This window comes from Besnoitia besnoiti, chromosome IX, assembly GCF_002563875.1.
Source record: "Besnoitia besnoiti strain Bb-Ger1 chromosome IX, whole genome shotgun sequence".
NCBI classification, from domain to species: domain Eukaryota; phylum Apicomplexa; class Conoidasida; order Eucoccidiorida; family Sarcocystidae; genus Besnoitia; species Besnoitia besnoiti.
This window is the reverse complement of record NC_042364.1, coordinates 1,784,184-1,802,260: the sequence shown is the minus strand read 5'-3', so window position 1 is coordinate 1,802,260 and position 18,077 is coordinate 1,784,184. Positions and strand designations below refer to the sequence as shown.

General features: G+C 52.6%; 2 protein-coding genes across 2 annotated transcripts; both read right to left on the bottom strand.

Annotated features, from left to right (window-relative positions):
• Window positions 1–2,490: 2,490 nt before the first annotated feature.
• BESB_014250 (putative methylase) lies at window positions 2,491–7,299 on the bottom strand (the record flags this gene model as incomplete). The annotated part of the gene is made up of 9 exons (XM_029360154.1): window positions 2,491–2,584; window positions 2,843–2,897; window positions 3,363–3,627; window positions 4,067–4,531; window positions 5,033–5,094; window positions 5,539–5,716; window positions 6,015–6,061; window positions 6,642–6,731; window positions 7,098–7,299. The coding sequence occupies 9 exons, from the start codon at window positions 7,297–7,299 to the stop codon at window positions 2,491–2,493; spliced, it is 1,458 nt and encodes a 485-aa protein (XP_029216821.1).
• Window positions 7,300–12,071: 4,772 nt separating this feature from the next.
• On the bottom strand, window positions 12,072–14,408 carry BESB_014240 (uncharacterized protein; the record flags this gene model as incomplete). Its single annotated transcript, XM_029360153.1, has 1 exon — window positions 12,072–14,408. The coding sequence occupies one exon, from the start codon at window positions 14,406–14,408 to the stop codon at window positions 12,072–12,074; it is 2,337 nt and encodes a 778-aa protein (XP_029216820.1).
• Between the last annotated feature and the right edge of the window lie 3,669 nt (window positions 14,409–18,077).

The following is an 18,077-nucleotide window of genomic DNA, read 5'->3' as shown; positions in this document are numbered from 1 at the left end:
TTAGACATTCCGCCCAGGAGTGTTGTCTGGCTGTATCTTCGATGGAATTCCGGTCCCTGCTGTCTCTCAGAACCGAACGCCAGCCCAGAAAGTACATGTGGAGCCGGGCAGCGGGATCGACACGTCAGGCTGCATTACCAATTGATAAGGTCGTCCCGCCCGTAATTAAACTCTGACATAGTCTTGGGGCGAACTACAGCTTCTACCACAATGCGTGGTACATGATTATCGATTTTCCCATAAGTCTAGAGTGCTAGAGTGCCTGCGGCGATCTAGTTGGTGAAGTATCATGCTTTTATATTTGTTTGTCGCACAGGTAAGTGCCTCCTCACGTCGCTTTTATGATACGTCTCCGGCCGAATGGTTGTGGAATCTATGGTTCATTCAGTCCACTGCGAAGTGAACTGATGATGAAATGCACAGAAAGACTGCATAGGCATCACGTTGAGCAGGGTGTACTGGCACACCGGGGGAGGACCGGGACAGTTGTTCCGGTAACGCTACCCGGTCAGTATCGACGCGCCCTTTCTACTGGGGGCCACATGAGCAAAACCCGGCACTCTACGTTGTGCCGGCATGCGCGCTTATGCCTTGTCAGTTGATCCCGTTGTATGCCAGCTGGTGGACGGCGGACATAACCGCAGTTTTATTATCGGATTCGAACTTATCATTTGAGTAGATTACGAGAACACTTCTGCCCCGTGCCTGTCACCAGTTTGCAAGGAGCGAGTACCGTTGCCCAAGGAAGGTAGTAACATATGTCTACACTGATGAGCTACGTAGCCGGCCCCCACACGGAGCGAAAAAGAGGCTCGCTGCAGGGTGTACGTCCTCGGTTATACATAGGAAAACCGTCGTACATCTCTTCCTGAAAACTACCGCATAGCTTAGAAGGGAAAAGTCTGTTTGGTTGCTGGTGCATAGCATTGAGACGCATTGTTTTCTACGTTTGCGCACTTCTGGGCAGATAGATTGTTGCGCATGGGATCCCGAGGTTGAGTGCGCTCTGTTGATATCACGCGGGGGAAGGTCTGTGAGTAAGTCTATCCAAGAAGGCTTTCAACCTGGTTCGAGCTTTGTCGGAAGCTTATTTGATGGTGAGGCTGTTGATGGAGAAGTATTTCTGTAGGTGCGCAGCATTCACCCGGTAAACTGGAATTCTCCGTTAACTGACCCGTCAGGTACGTACAGGCGTTGAAGGCAATCATCAGGACATCCCCTTACGGGGTCGGCTTATGGTCGGGCCTGGCGCCAAACGTGTCTACTGACGCATTTAGCACTTCGAACAATGACAGTGTCGACGTGGGGTGCCTAAAGCAAAGAGCATCCCTTCGTGGGGGGACTGTTGCAGACGTGGGGCCCACCAACGGAAGGAGAGTGAAAGCTGGTGCTATAACGCGCTCATTTTATAATGCCCTCAAGCGAAGTCTACAGTCTTTCATATTTCGTGGTTCATGTTTGACTACTATCCAACAACGCTAGCAATATTATTGTGTCATCATAGTCGGTCCGAAGGTCCTCGCTGTAGCACACGCGGCGTCCCCAAGTCGGCAGAATCTGGGAGGTTGTATGGGGGAAGTGCTCCGTTGGAGACAGGAGAGTGCTGAATGTGCATTACTACTCTCTGAAGCACATCGGTATCCGCGGCTTTGTACCCTGATAGGAAATAATCGTTGTGTGGGTCGTGCTTTTGGGATACGACCCTAAACGTAAGTGCCTCGGGACGGGTAGTCTCAATGAGGTAAATGACAAGACGCGGGGTACGGGAATGCGACGGTATGCGGTGTCTAGGCACTACGGAGAAGACGGCTAGAAGGGACCTTGCGTGGTTCTCCGTCACGCATTCCCACTAACGATTAGAACTTGTAGGATAGTATAGGGCGATTACCACTACTACTATGTGGCCAGTCGCTTTGTAGCCACGGCCACGTGAACGTTATAGGGTGAGAGTTTATACCATGTGAAATCTGACCAGATACGTAACTGCGTGACGATGGATATTATTTCTGGGAAGATACCAGGGATGATGAATGACACTCCTACTGTCAGGTAACTGATGACGTAAGAAAATCGACAACGAAGCAATGTTTGACTGAAATGTTCTATCGAAAAAAAAAAATCAAAGCAACGATCTGCCGCTGTATGTCGGAAAAACCTGGTACATAACGTACATCGAGTCCTGATATGCATTAGCGGCGTGTCAGTGGTAGAAACAACTGCCAAACAGACGTTCTCTTGTCGCTCTCAGACGTGACCGAAGGATCCAGCCGATGCGCGTGTCGAGGATCCCACAAAGACACACCGGTCGGAAGTGCGAGTTGGGGACACGCAGATGATCGAGGAGTTATGGAAGCCGTTACCAATATATATATATATATATATATATATATATATGTGTCCGCAAAGCCGGAGTCCTAGCTGTGTCGATCACCTGCAGCCATGGGACCCTTGCTACTCTGCGCATGGCCTTCCATCTCTGCGCTTGTAGTTCTACAAGTCAACAGGGCGTTGGAATTTCGCTTGAATCCATATCCGACGCATCTTGACTTCAGTCTTCCTATTCGTGAACTCCCGGAGACAATACCTGTACATATGAGATTGACGTCCAAGGAAAACCAGACATCTATACCGGTACGCGAATTCGCAAAAAGACTTAGACAAAAGTAGATCGCCTCCCTCAAACAAGCGAGACTACGCGCTTTCGGGCGAGAGTGAGGGATATGGTACCACCACAACATTGGATGAAGACGGCAAAGTGCACGAGCAAAAGTGAGCTGAATAACAGACGTGGTAGTAAGAGTCCATGTGAACCGATGCCCCCACAGCGACAAGGCTACGTTACCTGTTTTCGACCTCCACAAGGCCCGCGTGACGACAGAACAGATCCCGCAGTTCATCTGAAATTGATAGGGATTGTAGGGAAATGATAAGTCGGTGACAGGCATTCGAATCTTAGACCGACGCGAAACTCTCACAAACATCACAAGCAAGCGTCAAGCCTAAACAGGAGTAGTATGCCTTACAGCAACGCAGAAACACCTGACGCGTGGCTGCCGATGGACGCGTATGCATACTCGTACGCATATTACTCTCTTAAGCTGTTTCCCAACATAGTTATCTACGCATTACTGGATCTGAGGCCAGTGAATTCCACAGAACACCACATGAGGTGGAGAGAAGAACTGTTTGATGCAGACAAAACCCGTATATAAATACACATGCGATAAGTGGGCGCAACGACGAGAATTCGCCACTATGACGGTCTGCATCCGTCCTGTGACACAGCATTTCAGATTCCCCTGGAATGCTCCCGCTCAGCCCTTTTTCACCTGTAAACCCTTCCTGCTTTTCTCCCAGCTCACCAGTCAGGAAATAACAGGCGAGTGTTCCGTCGTGTCTTGCGTACGCATTGTCTGCGATTTTGGCTTTGCCACGTTTGGCAAACCGTAACTGAGCGAGATCGTAGCGACCGTAGTCTCTAAAGAAGAGAATTCCACCCGGCTTCAAGAGAGACGCAACCCGAGTGGCTACTGCCGCGTGGTGCCGTGGATGAAGGGCTGATAGGACAAAGAGCAGAAGAACGTAATCGGCGCACGCGGGAGGGGCCAGAGACGATGGCACATCACTCTGAAACGCAACAATCCAAACACGCACCAAATCCAAACGATAAAGCCACTCAATGCTGGCAGCAGCAGAAGCAGCCGAGACCGCAGGGCTACCTAGTTCACTTGAGACACGTGCCACAGCTGAAGACAGCAATTGGCGGACTGGAGGTCGTGTACGAAAACCGCACGGCAGGTTGCTCGGCATCCCCACGATGTGGTAAGAGCGAGCTGATCAACCTGAGGGACACTATTGTGCGATAAAGCCAGGGATGGCATTGCTATACAGCATGGCAAGACAAAAACGGAACTTCAGGCAGATGAAGAATACTCCTTTCCGCCAGTGTAAGAAACCCAGGTACATACATACCAGGAAGAAAGACCCACGCCATCGCCAGAATGGCTACGTAGCCGAAATCACTATGAGGCGTCCACGGATAAGTGGGCACTGGAAGCAGAAATACCTGAGTGATGTCGAAAGGGATGATTGCCCGCAACCGTTTGAGTTCGCCCTCCTTTCTCCTTTGCCAGTCCTCTTCGCTTTCTGCTTCTCCATCGCCGACGTCTTGTTCAGTTTTGATATATCCCCCTTGTTCGGAGTTTGCTGTCCCATCGTTTTCTGACATTTTTTTTGACCTTGTCGCATTATCAGCGGCTCCCGAGTTACTGGTCCGTTCATCTCCTCCCCCATTAGAAAAGCGACCATCGGGGAGCGCAGACGATTCCAACCAGGACTCATCCAACAGAGGGTTACTGGCTACACGCGACAGAGAGGAAACACGCGACTCAGGACCCAGTATACAAGTGTAGGGCAGTGCAGGCTCAGACGAAGAGGAAGCACGCGAGCTTGACGACGAACTCGCAGCACAGTCGTGGCCACTACGCGTCCCCAGGCGGGGAAGAGAAGCCACACGTTCCCTCCAGCGGTCCTGAAAGGTACAAAACGGCAACGAACAAAAAGGATCAACAGCATACCCTCGGACCATGCTTTTCCTTCAACATCGGTGTGCAACAAAGCTACCCAATTGCTCCCAAGGAACTCTACCTCCGCTCTCGAAGACCTAGCAGTTCATGCGTATGACGGCCGCACACGGTGAAACCTGGATGGACAACGCTCCTCTCGTTCCGCAACAGTGGAAAAAGTCAATCCAGCTAGCGTGGCGCGCGTGGTACTAACGACATCGAGTCGACCGTTCACCTATCGTATTGAACCACTATAGGACGATATTCTACATCGAAAACCCGTATTTACCGATTGAATAAAACCGCTTATCTATTGCGAATCACCTTCTCTCACAGCACGGGGCGGGATCAGGGCTTCTGTAACGAAGATGCGAGTTTTCGGGAAACTGTAGTTGCTCTGCTTAGAGTACTAAGTGCACAGGAGATTGAAAGATAACAGGTGTGACTGACGGCGATAAACACGTTACCTGCAAAAGCTTTACGGCGCGTTTCGAGCAGTCAAACGCAACAGCGTGTAGGTGGGGAAAACCTGAGATGTCGCAGGAAGACGCAAAAGAAGGAGCATGAAGAGCCTGACCGAGGGAGGATACTTCAGACGCAAGCGCATGAACAAACGTCGGAAGAGTGCAAGGCTTGTGAAAGGCGATATAATGAACCAGGTCTGACAACAGAACCGAAAGGGTGCCGAGGATCAGACAGGGCGCCACTCGTTCAAACGGAACCAGATAGGTTAGCCATCCAAAAAGTTAGGCCGAAAGCGATGCTACCGTGGCTCAAGAACTCCCGCCCAACTCTGGCTTCGCACCTCCCCACATTCAGACTGCAAACGGCGCGCCGTGTATATCAATGCATGCAAAAGGACACCGCGCGCACGATCACACACGTAGCACGAGTATATGCAAATATCTCACAATGACACGTGTGCGTTGGGTTCGTGAATAGAAACTGACTCAATCGTTTCTTCCGCTCTCACTCTCGAGAATGGGCACAAGTGCATTGCCAACGCCGCAACCAACGTCAACCAGCAGGGGCGCATCTGTTTCACCTCCCGCATGTCCGTTCTGGATCCCTTGCCCGGCGGCATAGGATGCAAACTCCGGAAATTCCTTTTTTATCCACTGCCGGTCCTTGAAAAAGTTGCCTTGGTTGTGCTGCACAGAGTAACGAAACAGTTCTTTGTCGGAATCAGGCGGCGAAACACAGAGACGAAGAGACAAGAGAGAGAGAGAGGGGGGAGGAGGGGAAGGAAGGATAGAACCGGCCAAAGGGCAGAACCTTCTTCCGTATTCTTAATACCTCTTTCTTACAATCATACAATCATGGCGCTAACAAGAAGAGTAGTCCCCTCTCCCCCCCCTCCTCGCCGCCCCCCGCACGGATCGAGAGCAAGCCGTTTCCGGTTTCCGCTGGTGTTTTTCCTTCTGCCTATCTCCTGTCGCAGAGACGGACCTTGTAGAAGACGTCCCAGTTCCTCACAGCGTCGCGTTCCAACTTCTCTGCGAAAGAAACGGAAGTCCAACAGACGTCAAAGGCGTACGTGATGCTGCGGCCTGATACATGAGCAAATTGGAGCTGGCGAACGCTAGCGCAGCGAGAGAAATGCCGAGGAGCACAAGACGACCAACCATCCACGCGAACATAAAAACCACCGCACAGTGAAGCCCCGAGGTCCGGAAGAGAAAAGCTGTCTAACACAGCTCCGTGCTAATGAGGACTGGCGATGTACCCCAGTCAGAAAACCGGAAGCCGAATATGGGAGCAAACAGGAGAAACGATGACCTCACAATATTGTGACTTCCGGCAAACTCGAGAAGACAGAGTATGAGCGTGACAAACAGGCAACACAACGTGACGAAGGCCACAAAAAGAGATCAGTCGACGCTTCACTGACATCTGACACGGGTCCTGTACCGTGCATTGCTTGATATGAAGAGGAGGAAGCAGGCTCTTCGTGAACGCGGGAGAGACTGAAGGATGACAAGCGAAAACAGGTCAGCTTCAGGCAGTAAATAAACGTCGAGGAGGAAGAATGAAGAGAAGAGAGAGAGGAAAACAGTAACCAAACAAGGCACCTACCGAGAGTGAAAGCTGGAAGAAGCTGGTCGTTCGCCTCGACAAGCGCGTGTGCCACTTGCACTTCCTGAGCCGTTAATGTGAAAGATGCGACTGCAGACAGGGGATCAACGGGACTAAACTGGAGTAACGAATAAAACCTGCGGAAATGAGCAAGGAAGCGCACACTCATGAACGCCAAGAGCAACACAGCAGAACCAGTTTTCAGTGGTGCATGACATAAAGCACGCTACATTACTGTGAAACGTCAGTCTCTAGCCAGGGACAAACCACAGGGCTGCTGTGTACTAACAGCGGGACTTGCCAGTGGGCTTACGGGCCTCGAAACGAAACTTGTCCGAGCAAACTGATTTTCTGTATATGTAAATATTGCAAGTAGTAATGTATGCAGGATACGCAAGATACAGGGGTGGCATCGTCATGCACTCAAGAAGTTTTTCCTTGAGATGGTGACTTTACCTATATCAGTATCGTAGAAGTTTGCTTCCGGAAGCACATCGACGATCATGCTGGCTGCAAGCTGAGATACATTCTCTCTAGACGTCTCCATGTCTTCGCTCCGGCCGCCAGTTACAAGTCGGCCATCGGCTCGCTCTCCTTTGTCAGCTTCATCTCCCGGCGTACCAGCCCGGTGGCCTTCCTCAGCGGGGGAGGCCGACATGCCGAGATAGAGCGAACGCTGATGCACGGACACCACCGACGTGAAAAGGAGAGAAAGTGTTTTATGCCTAAATGCTAGTACGGAACGAGAGTGCCAACCCAGATACGATTGAACTGATCTTGGCAAAGCTCTCAGTTATCTGGTAAAAGGAAACGAACGAGTTTATCCTTGCACCCTGCAGCTGGATGACCCGACACACTCAAGGCGCGACTTTGCGGGTCTAAGGCGAATAACAGAAGAAGCGGCTAGACCACTCGCGCCCCACGTAGAAAACTATTTCATGTAGCTCATTTAAAAGAAAAATGACTACCGTTTGGAGGGTGGACGGCAAAGCTCAAGAAAACGGTGGGACAATCACGGCTGATGGGAGACACACGAAGATGGAAGAGACACCCGGTGCGAGACTAAAAGAAAGGCTGGCATACCAGAGCAGATGTGGACCCAGGTCGACAGAGTAAAATACACGGCGTGTTAGGAAATATAGGTTGCCTTGTTGCCGTTTATTCCCTTCTTCTAGCCAACAATGCGAAAATCGTGGCCTGCAAAACCCGTTGACCGGAGGAGAGGTTCCGTGCATGCGCATGCAGCTCACGAACCATTTTCAGCTGAGGTGAAGCACCAGAGCGGAATGGATAACGAATGCCAAGAGGATGCCGGGAGAGGGACGGGACACCGGAATTGGGTTTTACATGCAAAGGGGGCAACTCACATTATCTTAGAGCGAGGGATAGGAGATCACTGTTTCCCAACTCCGGCGTCATAAAGAGCACAGCGCTGTACCGAGCGTGAAAAACTTTCGTAAACGGTTCCCGAAACGGAGAAGTTTGGAGGATAGGAGAGCATACTGCTGTACAGAGGGAAGCTGGTAAAGGTATCCGAATGGAAAATGATGAACCGAACTGTTTTGCTCGCGCGCGCCTGTACCACCTACGCGATCTCAGCTTGACTGAGCTCAATTATGGCGGAGCTGTATTTTTATATTCTGCTTTTGGGGAGCCAGTGGGATACCTGTCAGAGAAAACGGCACACGAGGTACGACGCAAACTAGTGAATTCCTCCCCCGCCCTCTCCGCGAGTGCTCAAAAGAAAAATCGGTGCCGCAGCATTGCCCGCTCTGACTATAGTGCTTGTCTACCACCGGCTGGCCGACAGCTGTATAAATACGGATTGAACGTAATATGCAAAGAGCGTCCCAAGAAATTGCGGTTCGAGCCATGAGACGTCGAGTTCGGCCGACTCACAGTCGGAACCCTTATCTCGGAAACACCGCTTACGTTCGAATTTGAATGTCTGGCGGCTTCAATACTGAAACGCACGGCAACAAGACAAGTAGGGAAGATGAGGAAGCGAGTCGGTGACAGTGAAAGCGCACGGGACCGCAAGCTCCCTTGCAGACCGTCACTGTAGGCTATAGGCATGATGGCAAAGATGATGTGGTCTGGGAAATGAAACTGTACACGACCAAAAATATCGACTTATTTGGCAGGTGGGCATACTTTATGGTTGTGTTGCGTCAGTCACAAAAATATAAAAATACGCGTGAGCTGTTACTCTTTGGATCCGTAAACGACACGTCACATGTAAGGGTCTGCCCTGCCTGCTGGCGTATATGGATATACTCCCACAGAAGTTTTTCGGAGCTGACCCATGCAACTCTTGAGAACAAGGAGCTGCAACTTACTTCTTTAACCAGTCAGTCGGATGATACTCTTCGGACTCGTAAAGTTGCAGCGTCGCCCTTGGCAACTCCGTGGTTCTCCCCCCCCCTTCGTTACCCAGAATATCTGCACGAGAGCACGATGAGCAGGTACTGTTTAGAGTGTTGTTACCAGTGCACCTCTGGCCTTCTCCTGCAGGGACTCATAGGGTGTACAGAGGATTGGAGACAATGCAGTGCCCAAGGCTAATTAGATCCTGTTTCTCATCGCGGAATTACCCGATGCGACGACTGCATGAGATGAGGTGATATGCGGGACTTATGCGTTCCGGGTTAGCGGAGGACAGTTTCAGTTACTGCTCCGGAATAGAAATACTTTTCATATATCACTTATTTTTACCAAGGAAGCAAGGATTGGAAGCCCGGTTTACTCTGGTTCGTAGTGCCCAGAGTGCTCGACAGCTCGCTGGTACGGATATACGATTGCCCCTTAACATTCGTTGCTTCCCGTTGGTCCCGTAGCAGTTCCTTTTCTTTGTATGTTCTGTGGCGATGGCAACCATACGCTGGGAGGAATCACAATACAGCATATCACAGCACAGTACTGATGTGTCTGCAGCTTCAACGGTCTTATGTGAGGAGGAGACACCTGGACATTTCTACGGTGCGGTGTCGCGTCCGCGAGTCGCAAAAGCTCGATCATATCCGTTTTGAACGCCGCATAGAGTCACAAGCGCATTGATACCTTCCGGTTCAAGTTTTGATCCTCTCGGGTGATAGCTCTGTTATACACAAGAGGTTGCTTGCACTCTCGTAGAAATCCCTTGCAACGAGGCGCCAGAGCATACTGCGGCTGGAGCCACAGCGGCCTGCTCCACGCACGGTCAAGAAAGACGCGTTGACCAGCTATTGCCTTCAATGTAGCGTTGCCCTGCAGTTACAGCCCTCGCCATGGCTGGAGATAGTGACAGGAACTGCAACTGGAATTCAGGGCTGGTGGGTGACAAATGCGGCATTGAAGCGGGTTTTGAATCCTTCATGGTGCCAGCGGCGGTCTTGTCGGCGAACCACATGAAACATCACGAACACCAAAGGAAGAAAATTCAAGAAGCGTGAAAGCCGGAGCGGGAGAAAACTGATCTGCGGGGGGTTGGAATGTCGCGGACATCCCTTGCCTCAACGCCTCCATAGGCCGCGTCAACGAATTACCAAGACGTCTACAGAGACTTCTGAGTTCGACTTCGGGCTTCAGTGAGACGCGACTCGTGTCCTGCTGCACTATTATTCTTGCTATGTTCTTGTGAGCAAAGCAGTTCGACGAATACTTGTCAAAGACATCGGGGCTCCCGGGAGCTTAAGTCCGCTTCGCCTGTTACTGGGCTATCTGGCCATCACCTTACGCCTACGAAACCACTTCTCATTCGGACTCATTTTGCAACCACAGATTTCGTCATTCGCCCTGTGTGAACCGCTAACCTGTTACGTAATTGTTGCTCGTGCGCAGAATCATGTATGAATTTAAAACCGGGTCCAGCATAGTCTTCCGCCATCCTGTTACGAAAGCGTATCACCTAACCAATGTGAGGTCCTCGCTTCGCGCCGCCTCTCTACTGCTTTGCTTACACACTCATCCCCAGTGCATACAGACGCCAGAGCATGCTGCGGCTGAAGCCCCACCGCTCCCCGTCGCTTTCTTCGGGATATTGATTTGACTGCACTACAGCTGTTTTCGCTCTTCGTAGGTGGCCGAGTAGAACGGGTGCGAGGCCGCAAGTTGGTGGAAGGCAAGAGTCGAAAGCGACTAGTCTCTTGTTCCGGAGTTGTCCTGCGTCTGTAACGGCATTCGTCTGAAAGATAACAACAACACAATCTCCTCGGTACTTGAGAAAACGACAGAACTGGTCTCAGCTTCATTCCGCGGGGAGGGTAGTTGTTGCTCGGTCAGACAGTCTGCCGGTCCCGCGACCGCAGCTGGCTGGCCTACGACGTAGCAGGAACGGTGGAATGATCTCGGGGACTGACGGACGGCGTACGCTTCGTGTTCAGTTCCATTCGCCTCTCTTTCGCCGCTCTCACATTCGCACCAGCCTTCTGATTAGCTCCAGCCAGTACTGTTTAAACCTTCAGGTTACTAGGATCTGCCAGTCTGGGAAAAGCCAGCCACCGCGTGATTCTGTGTGAATGACTTCCTACTTGGCAGAGACGACGAACGGTACAGAAGCAATTCTCACTATCCCTTACTGCAACTACCGCGTTGACCTACGCGCGTGGCGGACGCTTTTCTGACACTTTTCTTGTAGCAATCCTCGCTCGCATCGATAGAGGGGGGGGGAAGGAATATCTGCGAAAGGACGAGTTCCTCTGCTGAGTGTGCTGCGTTCAAGCTGTTTGTTCGTGTTCGACCGGAGAGAGTGTGAGCGCTAATGAAAACTGACTGGTAAGATTCTCAGCACCTAGGATGCTGCAGCGCAGGCGAAGCTAGTGGCCCGTGCGGGCAAGTGTTTCCTCGACAAGACCAGCAGAGGTCTTCAGACCTGGAAGCAGAAGTCGATTTATTAAGAAGTTCCGAAGAACGCTTGTGTCTTTTCTCCTTCTGTGGGGAGGGGTCCGGAGAAATCTCACGAGCTGCGAGATACAATTGGGAAAATGCAAATGACACGGGAAAATAAAGAACGCCTGAGTCGCGTGCCCTGTGGGGGAGGACAAGTGATCTGCAGGCCGCTCGTGAAGCTACCTAACCACAACCCAAATATCTCCTCCTGCAAAGAGGGAATATCAGGATAACACTCGAACACAAATATACACTATTCACGTGCACCGTGGACACGAAGCAGTGAATGAGCACGGCGTACACTGGGAAACCTGGCCATCCGGGAGGGATGGGCACGACAGCCTAGACTAGAGCATATAGGACTGAACAAACCGTAAGGGTTCGCCCTCTGGCTGTAGGATGTGGCTTTTTAGGTTTTTGGCTTTGTATTTTTTTTTATTTTTGTTTTTATAGTTTTTTTTGTTTTTTAATTTTGTACTTTTTTTTATTTTATTATTTTGTGATTTTTTTTTGTTTTTTGATTTTGTATTTTTTTTTGTTTTTCACAAAAAGGGCGGCCTGGGATCAGGCCGCGTCCGATATCTGTATGAAAAGAAAGTTCTCTTGTCGAGTCGAGTAAGAGAGGGTCCCAAATTCATAAACAGTACGAAACAGAGAAACTTGGATGAAAATCACTCGAATCCAAGGAGACGAGTCGTCGCGTCGCCCGGCGTTGGGCTTGTCATCACTGTGGTTCTGACGAGTGGAATGATCTTTGTCCGAGCTGGTTTCATAACCGTGTGTCGACTGCTGATTCTGTCCGTAGAACTGGTTTTCAGGCACAGAGGAAGGATCCGGTGCTGCGTCCTCGCCATGCTTTGGTAGTCCCCGGAACACTCTCTCACGAGGGAAGCCCGGGAAAATGCCTGAGAATTCCTCCGCAACTTCGGCGTCTTCCTCCAACCTGTCGAGTGGAAGAGTCGGATCGGGTTTTCCACTCGGACGGGAAGTTGCTACCTCCTGTTGAGCCGCTTTGCTGGTCGCATTGCGGACGTGCTCCTCTTGGTCGGGATAGGCGCCGTCGTCGGAGTCGATATCCGTCGATTGAGTCTCGTCTGCCGTGCAGAACTGGTTTCCGGTGGACAGCCGAGAAGCGCGACTCGCGACGTTCTCGTCTGGAAGTGCCAGAGGTTCGCCAGCTCTATCGGGTGGGAGGAGCAGAACGTCGATGCTCGAGGTCCTAGTCGCCGGTCCATCTCCATCCGGGTACTGGCGAGAAATCGAAAACACCAAGGTTTTTCCTGGAGCTAAAGTCGCCGGCACAACTCGGTGCTCTTCGCAACTGACGACGTCCTCCGCGTCTTCAGTGCCAGTCCCCAGGCCGTCGCTCTTCGCCTGTTGCTGCGCTTGAGAGGTAGCGAAACTATGGCTTGCTGCCTCACGCGCTGCCCCGGAGGGTCGGCAGTCCCCGGGAGCTGAGTGACCGGCATCGAGAGGCAGTGCCGTGCAACTCTGCAGATCGCCACCACATGCGTTCATTCCACGTTCTTGAGGAACTCCGTGATGCCCCGCCTCGCCTGGACGGGCCACCTTCCGCGGACTGCATCCTTCGTTGTCGTCGTTGCTAACCTCATACAATACTCGTTCGCCATCGATCCAGCCCTGGTCAGTTTGTGATGGTGAAGAGCCAACTGCAGAGGATGATACTGGCGAAGCATCTACGTGACTGCATCGCAGGCGGGCGGAACTCAGCGATGCATGTTGTAGCGTCGCTAGTCCTGCAGGTGGAGCGCCTCCTTCATCCTCGCTGACACCATCGACCGCCACAACGCCGTCGACTCCGCCTTGATCTTTCTGATAGAGATTCTGGTCATCCGAGCAGCTACCGGTCCTGGCTGATGCCGGAAAAGGAAGGCAGACCTCGCACTCCTCCGGAATTGAAGGGAGATAACCGCGTCGTGGCAAGGGTGGAAGCAACACCGAGCACTCGTCCACCTGTACGAAGCCCTCTTCCAGGAGTTGGCGTGAATACGAAAAGGATGTCTCGCCCTCAACGACGCAGACAACCCGTGGACTCCCCCTTTCGTCGTCGCTGTCGTTGTCGACAACGGGTCCGCGATGACGCGGGGAAGGGGGCACATGCGTCGACAGATCTTCCTCGACGACTGAGGAAGACGGGCGGCTGTCGTAATGGTCCTCGTGGCGATCCTGGCGCGAGTATTTGGCATCGCGACATTGCATCTGCGAACTCGCCATTTCGTCACCGCTGTCACCGTCGAGGCCGTATTCGCCGTAGAGCGGCGATGGGGGCACATGCGTCGACAGGTCTTCCTCGACGACTGAGGAAGACGGGCTGCTGTCGTAATGGTCCTCGTAGCGATCCTGGCGCGAGTATTTGGCATCGCGACATTGCATCTGCGATCTGGGCGTATCGTCATCGCATTCATTGCCGACGACGTATATGCCATGATGCAACGCCTGGTCCACCTGAGTCCTTGCGTAGCCACGCGCGCATGTGGAAACATAGAGAGCTGAGCCACGGTTTGTCATGTCTAGTGAGCAATCGTTTGGAGGTCGCTGGCCGTGTGTGGCACGGTGAGAGCCAGGACCTACAGCCGTCTTGCGTTCGACGTCCTCCATGTTAACCTTGATCTCGTGTTCGTCGACGACACCGGTTGACTTGGGACCATCGACGCCGCCTACAGCCTTCTCGTATGGTGAGAAGAGTGCGGGTTCCCAGCAGCTCATGACAGCTTCCAGGCCCCATGAGAAAACCTCTGCGGCCTTGTCCAGAAACGCAAAGGAAACAGGGCATGTGCCGGGGGGAGCGGTCTGTTCACCCCGGTTGCACAAGGACGCCCTAGAGATAGTAGAGGGCTGCCGTGCGGCAGACCCTCCGTAGGCGGAGTAATCTGCTTCCATTTCGATAGGAAGGAGAAAGAAAAGTAGTATGTTGATAGCAAAGAGAACTCTCGCTGAAAATGATCAATTGAAAAACCTGGAAATTCTTTGAAACCGATCTTTTGTTGGCACATATAAATATATCAATCGCTCTCTCTATATATAGATCGACCGAAAACACAAATAAACACGAATGACTCGTGTGTCTTGCCATTCGGTCACAGCACCCTGGCAGCATCTCGATTGCTCATGCTCGTTCGTGCTCGGAGCGTGTGCATCAGCCTGCCGTTGAGGACGCTCGAGTGCCAGAACACTTCGAGGGTGACACCCCCCCGCGGTTCGAACCTGCACGAGCGCGCCGTTCGGCTGAAGCTTGCAGATTGTTTTGCTGTTGCTACTGCAGGAAACTGCTGAGGCCGAGACAAATACTCGATCGACGCCGCAGCTGTCTGGCGGACTGCCATGCGTAAGCAGCCCGTTTCAGCGGCAGAGAGGTTGTTGTGACGGCACAGTGTTTCGAGGATGCTGTCGCGTAGTTTCGAGGCAGTCTTGGAGGAAGAGAAATTTCCCATCGCTACAACGAATGAAGGGACGCGTGCAAAACTTCCGGCAGCCCGTCCATACCTTGCTGGCTGGGGCTGACCGCACACCTCAGGCTCTGTCGAGTCACGAAGACGCAAACAGTGTGGCGCCTCCATATTTTGGCTTAGACTATTTCAACGCCGCATAACAAGATCTTTTCTAGGCGGCACGCGACTCACTCGGGGGTTTCCGGCAGCCAGAAGACACTGTGAACGATAGACAGACGAGGTTAGCAGCGCACGCTTCCGAAAACGGCACAGCCACAGACAGTCCGGAAGAGCGGGAAGCGCAGACGAGATTTAGTCAGAAACATGACGTCCATGTGGTTGAATAGACATGAATGCAAGATTCGAGTGCAGGGGGGAGGGGGAGCCGCGTGATAAAGGAGGGACGGAATCAAAACAGTATGCCGCGTCGGGGGCTGCGGATCGGACACCGCCACTCGTGTTAGAAGCCGCTGCTGGCCGTCCATTGCTGGGACAGGTTACGTACCAGAAGGCAGTGAAATGCCATGTGTCGGCGGAATGCGGGCGGCCCATCGTATAGCAGACTGCCGGCAGACGCGACAGGATGAAGGTTGAGTCGACGAGAGACTGCCGGGATCCCTCTCCTTCCCGGTACCGCTGATGTTGAAGCGTCATGGAGTTAGATGAACAAAGGATTGCTCGCCGTGTCAAACACTCAACAAATAAAAGCAGACGCTGGCACCAGGTGCCCGAGTGTACGCAGCATTGTTGGACGGCTTGACACTCAGATGGATCTGTATGGAGGACTGAGGCACACACAACACCCGTGTGGAACTCTCGCACGCCGCGGCTATACATTGGCACGTGCGGAGTTCCGAGCATTCGCCGTCCTCCACGATCGTGAGCTTCAGTGGCCGATACTCACCTTCGACTACGTTTGCGGTGGCCTGATACTATAGTCCCCTCCTGCGTTCTCATCTTTTCGTTTTACGCCGGCCCCTTCTCTCTTACGAGTGTGCCCCGCGCAGGCTTACGCGCTACACACACCTCTGAAGCGCGATCCGCTGGCGATGAGAGCTATCGCTGTGCTGCGCGGTGTATATACGTGCGAACTACTACAGGGAACTGGCGTCAAGAGGTGCAAACACGATTTGTGCCGAATACCAGGCAAGCGAGTCCGTAGCGAGCAACACAGTAAACGTCCCATAGCGGGACGTATTCACAAAACGCATTCCTGCGCCGGCAGCGGTAATCGTTGGTCGATTGCTCTCAGTGAAGATTACGCTGTGACGTCATCCGGTGGCCACTCCATATGCCAGTGAAACATTATTTACTGTGTAACATAGGACGGAGGTCTCGGCCGATTAGCATACGGGGATCGTGGCTTTCGGCCTCATATATCACGTCATGGGCAAGCGAACTGAAATGCTCACAGCCCAGTGCAACTCAGCCTCGTTTTCACCGAATGATGAAGGCTGCGCGTTGCGGCCTCGAAATGGATCACTGCAGATGCCAGCTTGTTGTCCCGCGGGGGCAAGAATCAGACCGGGTTAGCCGGTCTCGAATTGTCTTGTTCATTGCCCAACTGAAGGTCGAGTCAATCCATCAAACTGCTCACAGAAGGCTACGCTAGCGTCCTGCCCATGTGCGCATTGGTAATGCGTTCGACCTGCGACCCGAGACCTCTTCGCTCTGCACGTGCACGGTAAATGGGGCGGGACCCCGCCATGGCGGCGTATGAGACGTGGTGTCAGCTGGCCGGTCCACTGCTTGTGTCGCTGCCGAATGGTCACTGGGACATAGTCGCGAGCACTGCAGTGCTGCAGTGGTATGCTCTTGCTCCGAATCATGCGCGGAGAAAACTCGTGATCCTCGTGCTACGCAAACATTGATTTCGCAACCCCACGTTTGGCCGGAGGCAGGGGCAACTTCCAACCCCAAGCGAACATGGCCTTCCGTCGCCGCCTGTTGATTGCCTCCGCTATGGCTGTTCGCGCTCTTCGTAGGTGGCCGAGGAGAGCGAGTGGGAGCCAGCAGATATGCAGACAGCACGCCTGTAGCGACGCTAGTCTCTTGTTCCGGAGTTGTCCTGCGTCTGTAACGGCATTCGTCTGAATGATAACATCAGCGCGATTTCCTCGGCACTTGAGAAAACGACAGAACTGGTCTCAGCTTCATTCCGCGGGGAGGGTAGTTGTTGCTCGGTCAGACAGTCTGCCGGTCCCGCGACCGCAGCTGGCTGGCCTACGACGTAGCAGGAACGGTGGAATGATCTCGGGGACTGACGGACGGCGTACGCTTCGTGTTCAGTTCCATTCGCCTCTCTTTCGCCGCTCTCACATTCGTACCAGCCTTCTGATTAGCTCCAGCCAGTACTGTTTAAACCTTCAGGTTACTAGGATCTGCCAGTCTGGGAAAAGCCAGCCACCGCGTGATTCTGTGTGAATGACTTCCTACTTGGCAGAGACGACGAACGGTACAGAAGCAATTCTCACTATCCCTTACTGCAACTACCGCGTTGACCTACGCGCGTGGCGGACGCTTTTCTGACACTTTTTCTTGTAGCAATCCTCGCTCGCATCGATAGAGGGGGGGGGAAGGAATATCTGCGAAAGGACGAGTTCCTCTGCTGAGTGTGCTGCGTTCAAGCTGTTTGTTCGTGTTCGACCGGAGAGAGTGTGAGCGCTAATGAAAACTGACTGGTAAGATTCTCAGCACCTAGGATGCTGCAGCGCAGGCGAAGCTAGTGGCCCGTGCGGGCAAGTGTTTCCTCGACAAGACCAGCAGAGGTCTTCAGACCTGGAAGCAGAAGTCGATTTATTAAGAAGTTCCGAAGAACGCTTGTGTCTTTTCTCCTTCTGTGGGGAGGGGTCCGGAGAAATCTCACGAGCTGCGAGATACAATTGGGAAAATGCAAATGACACGGGAAAATAAAGAACGCCTGAGTCGCGTGCCCTGTGGGGGAGGACAAGTGATCTGCAGGCCGCTCGTGAAGCTACCTAACCACAACCCAAATATCTCCTCCTGCAAAGAGGGAATATCAGGATAACACTCGAACACAAATATACACTATTCACGTGCACCGTGGACACGAAGCAGTGAATGAGCACGGCGTACACTGGGAAACCTGGCCATCCGGGAG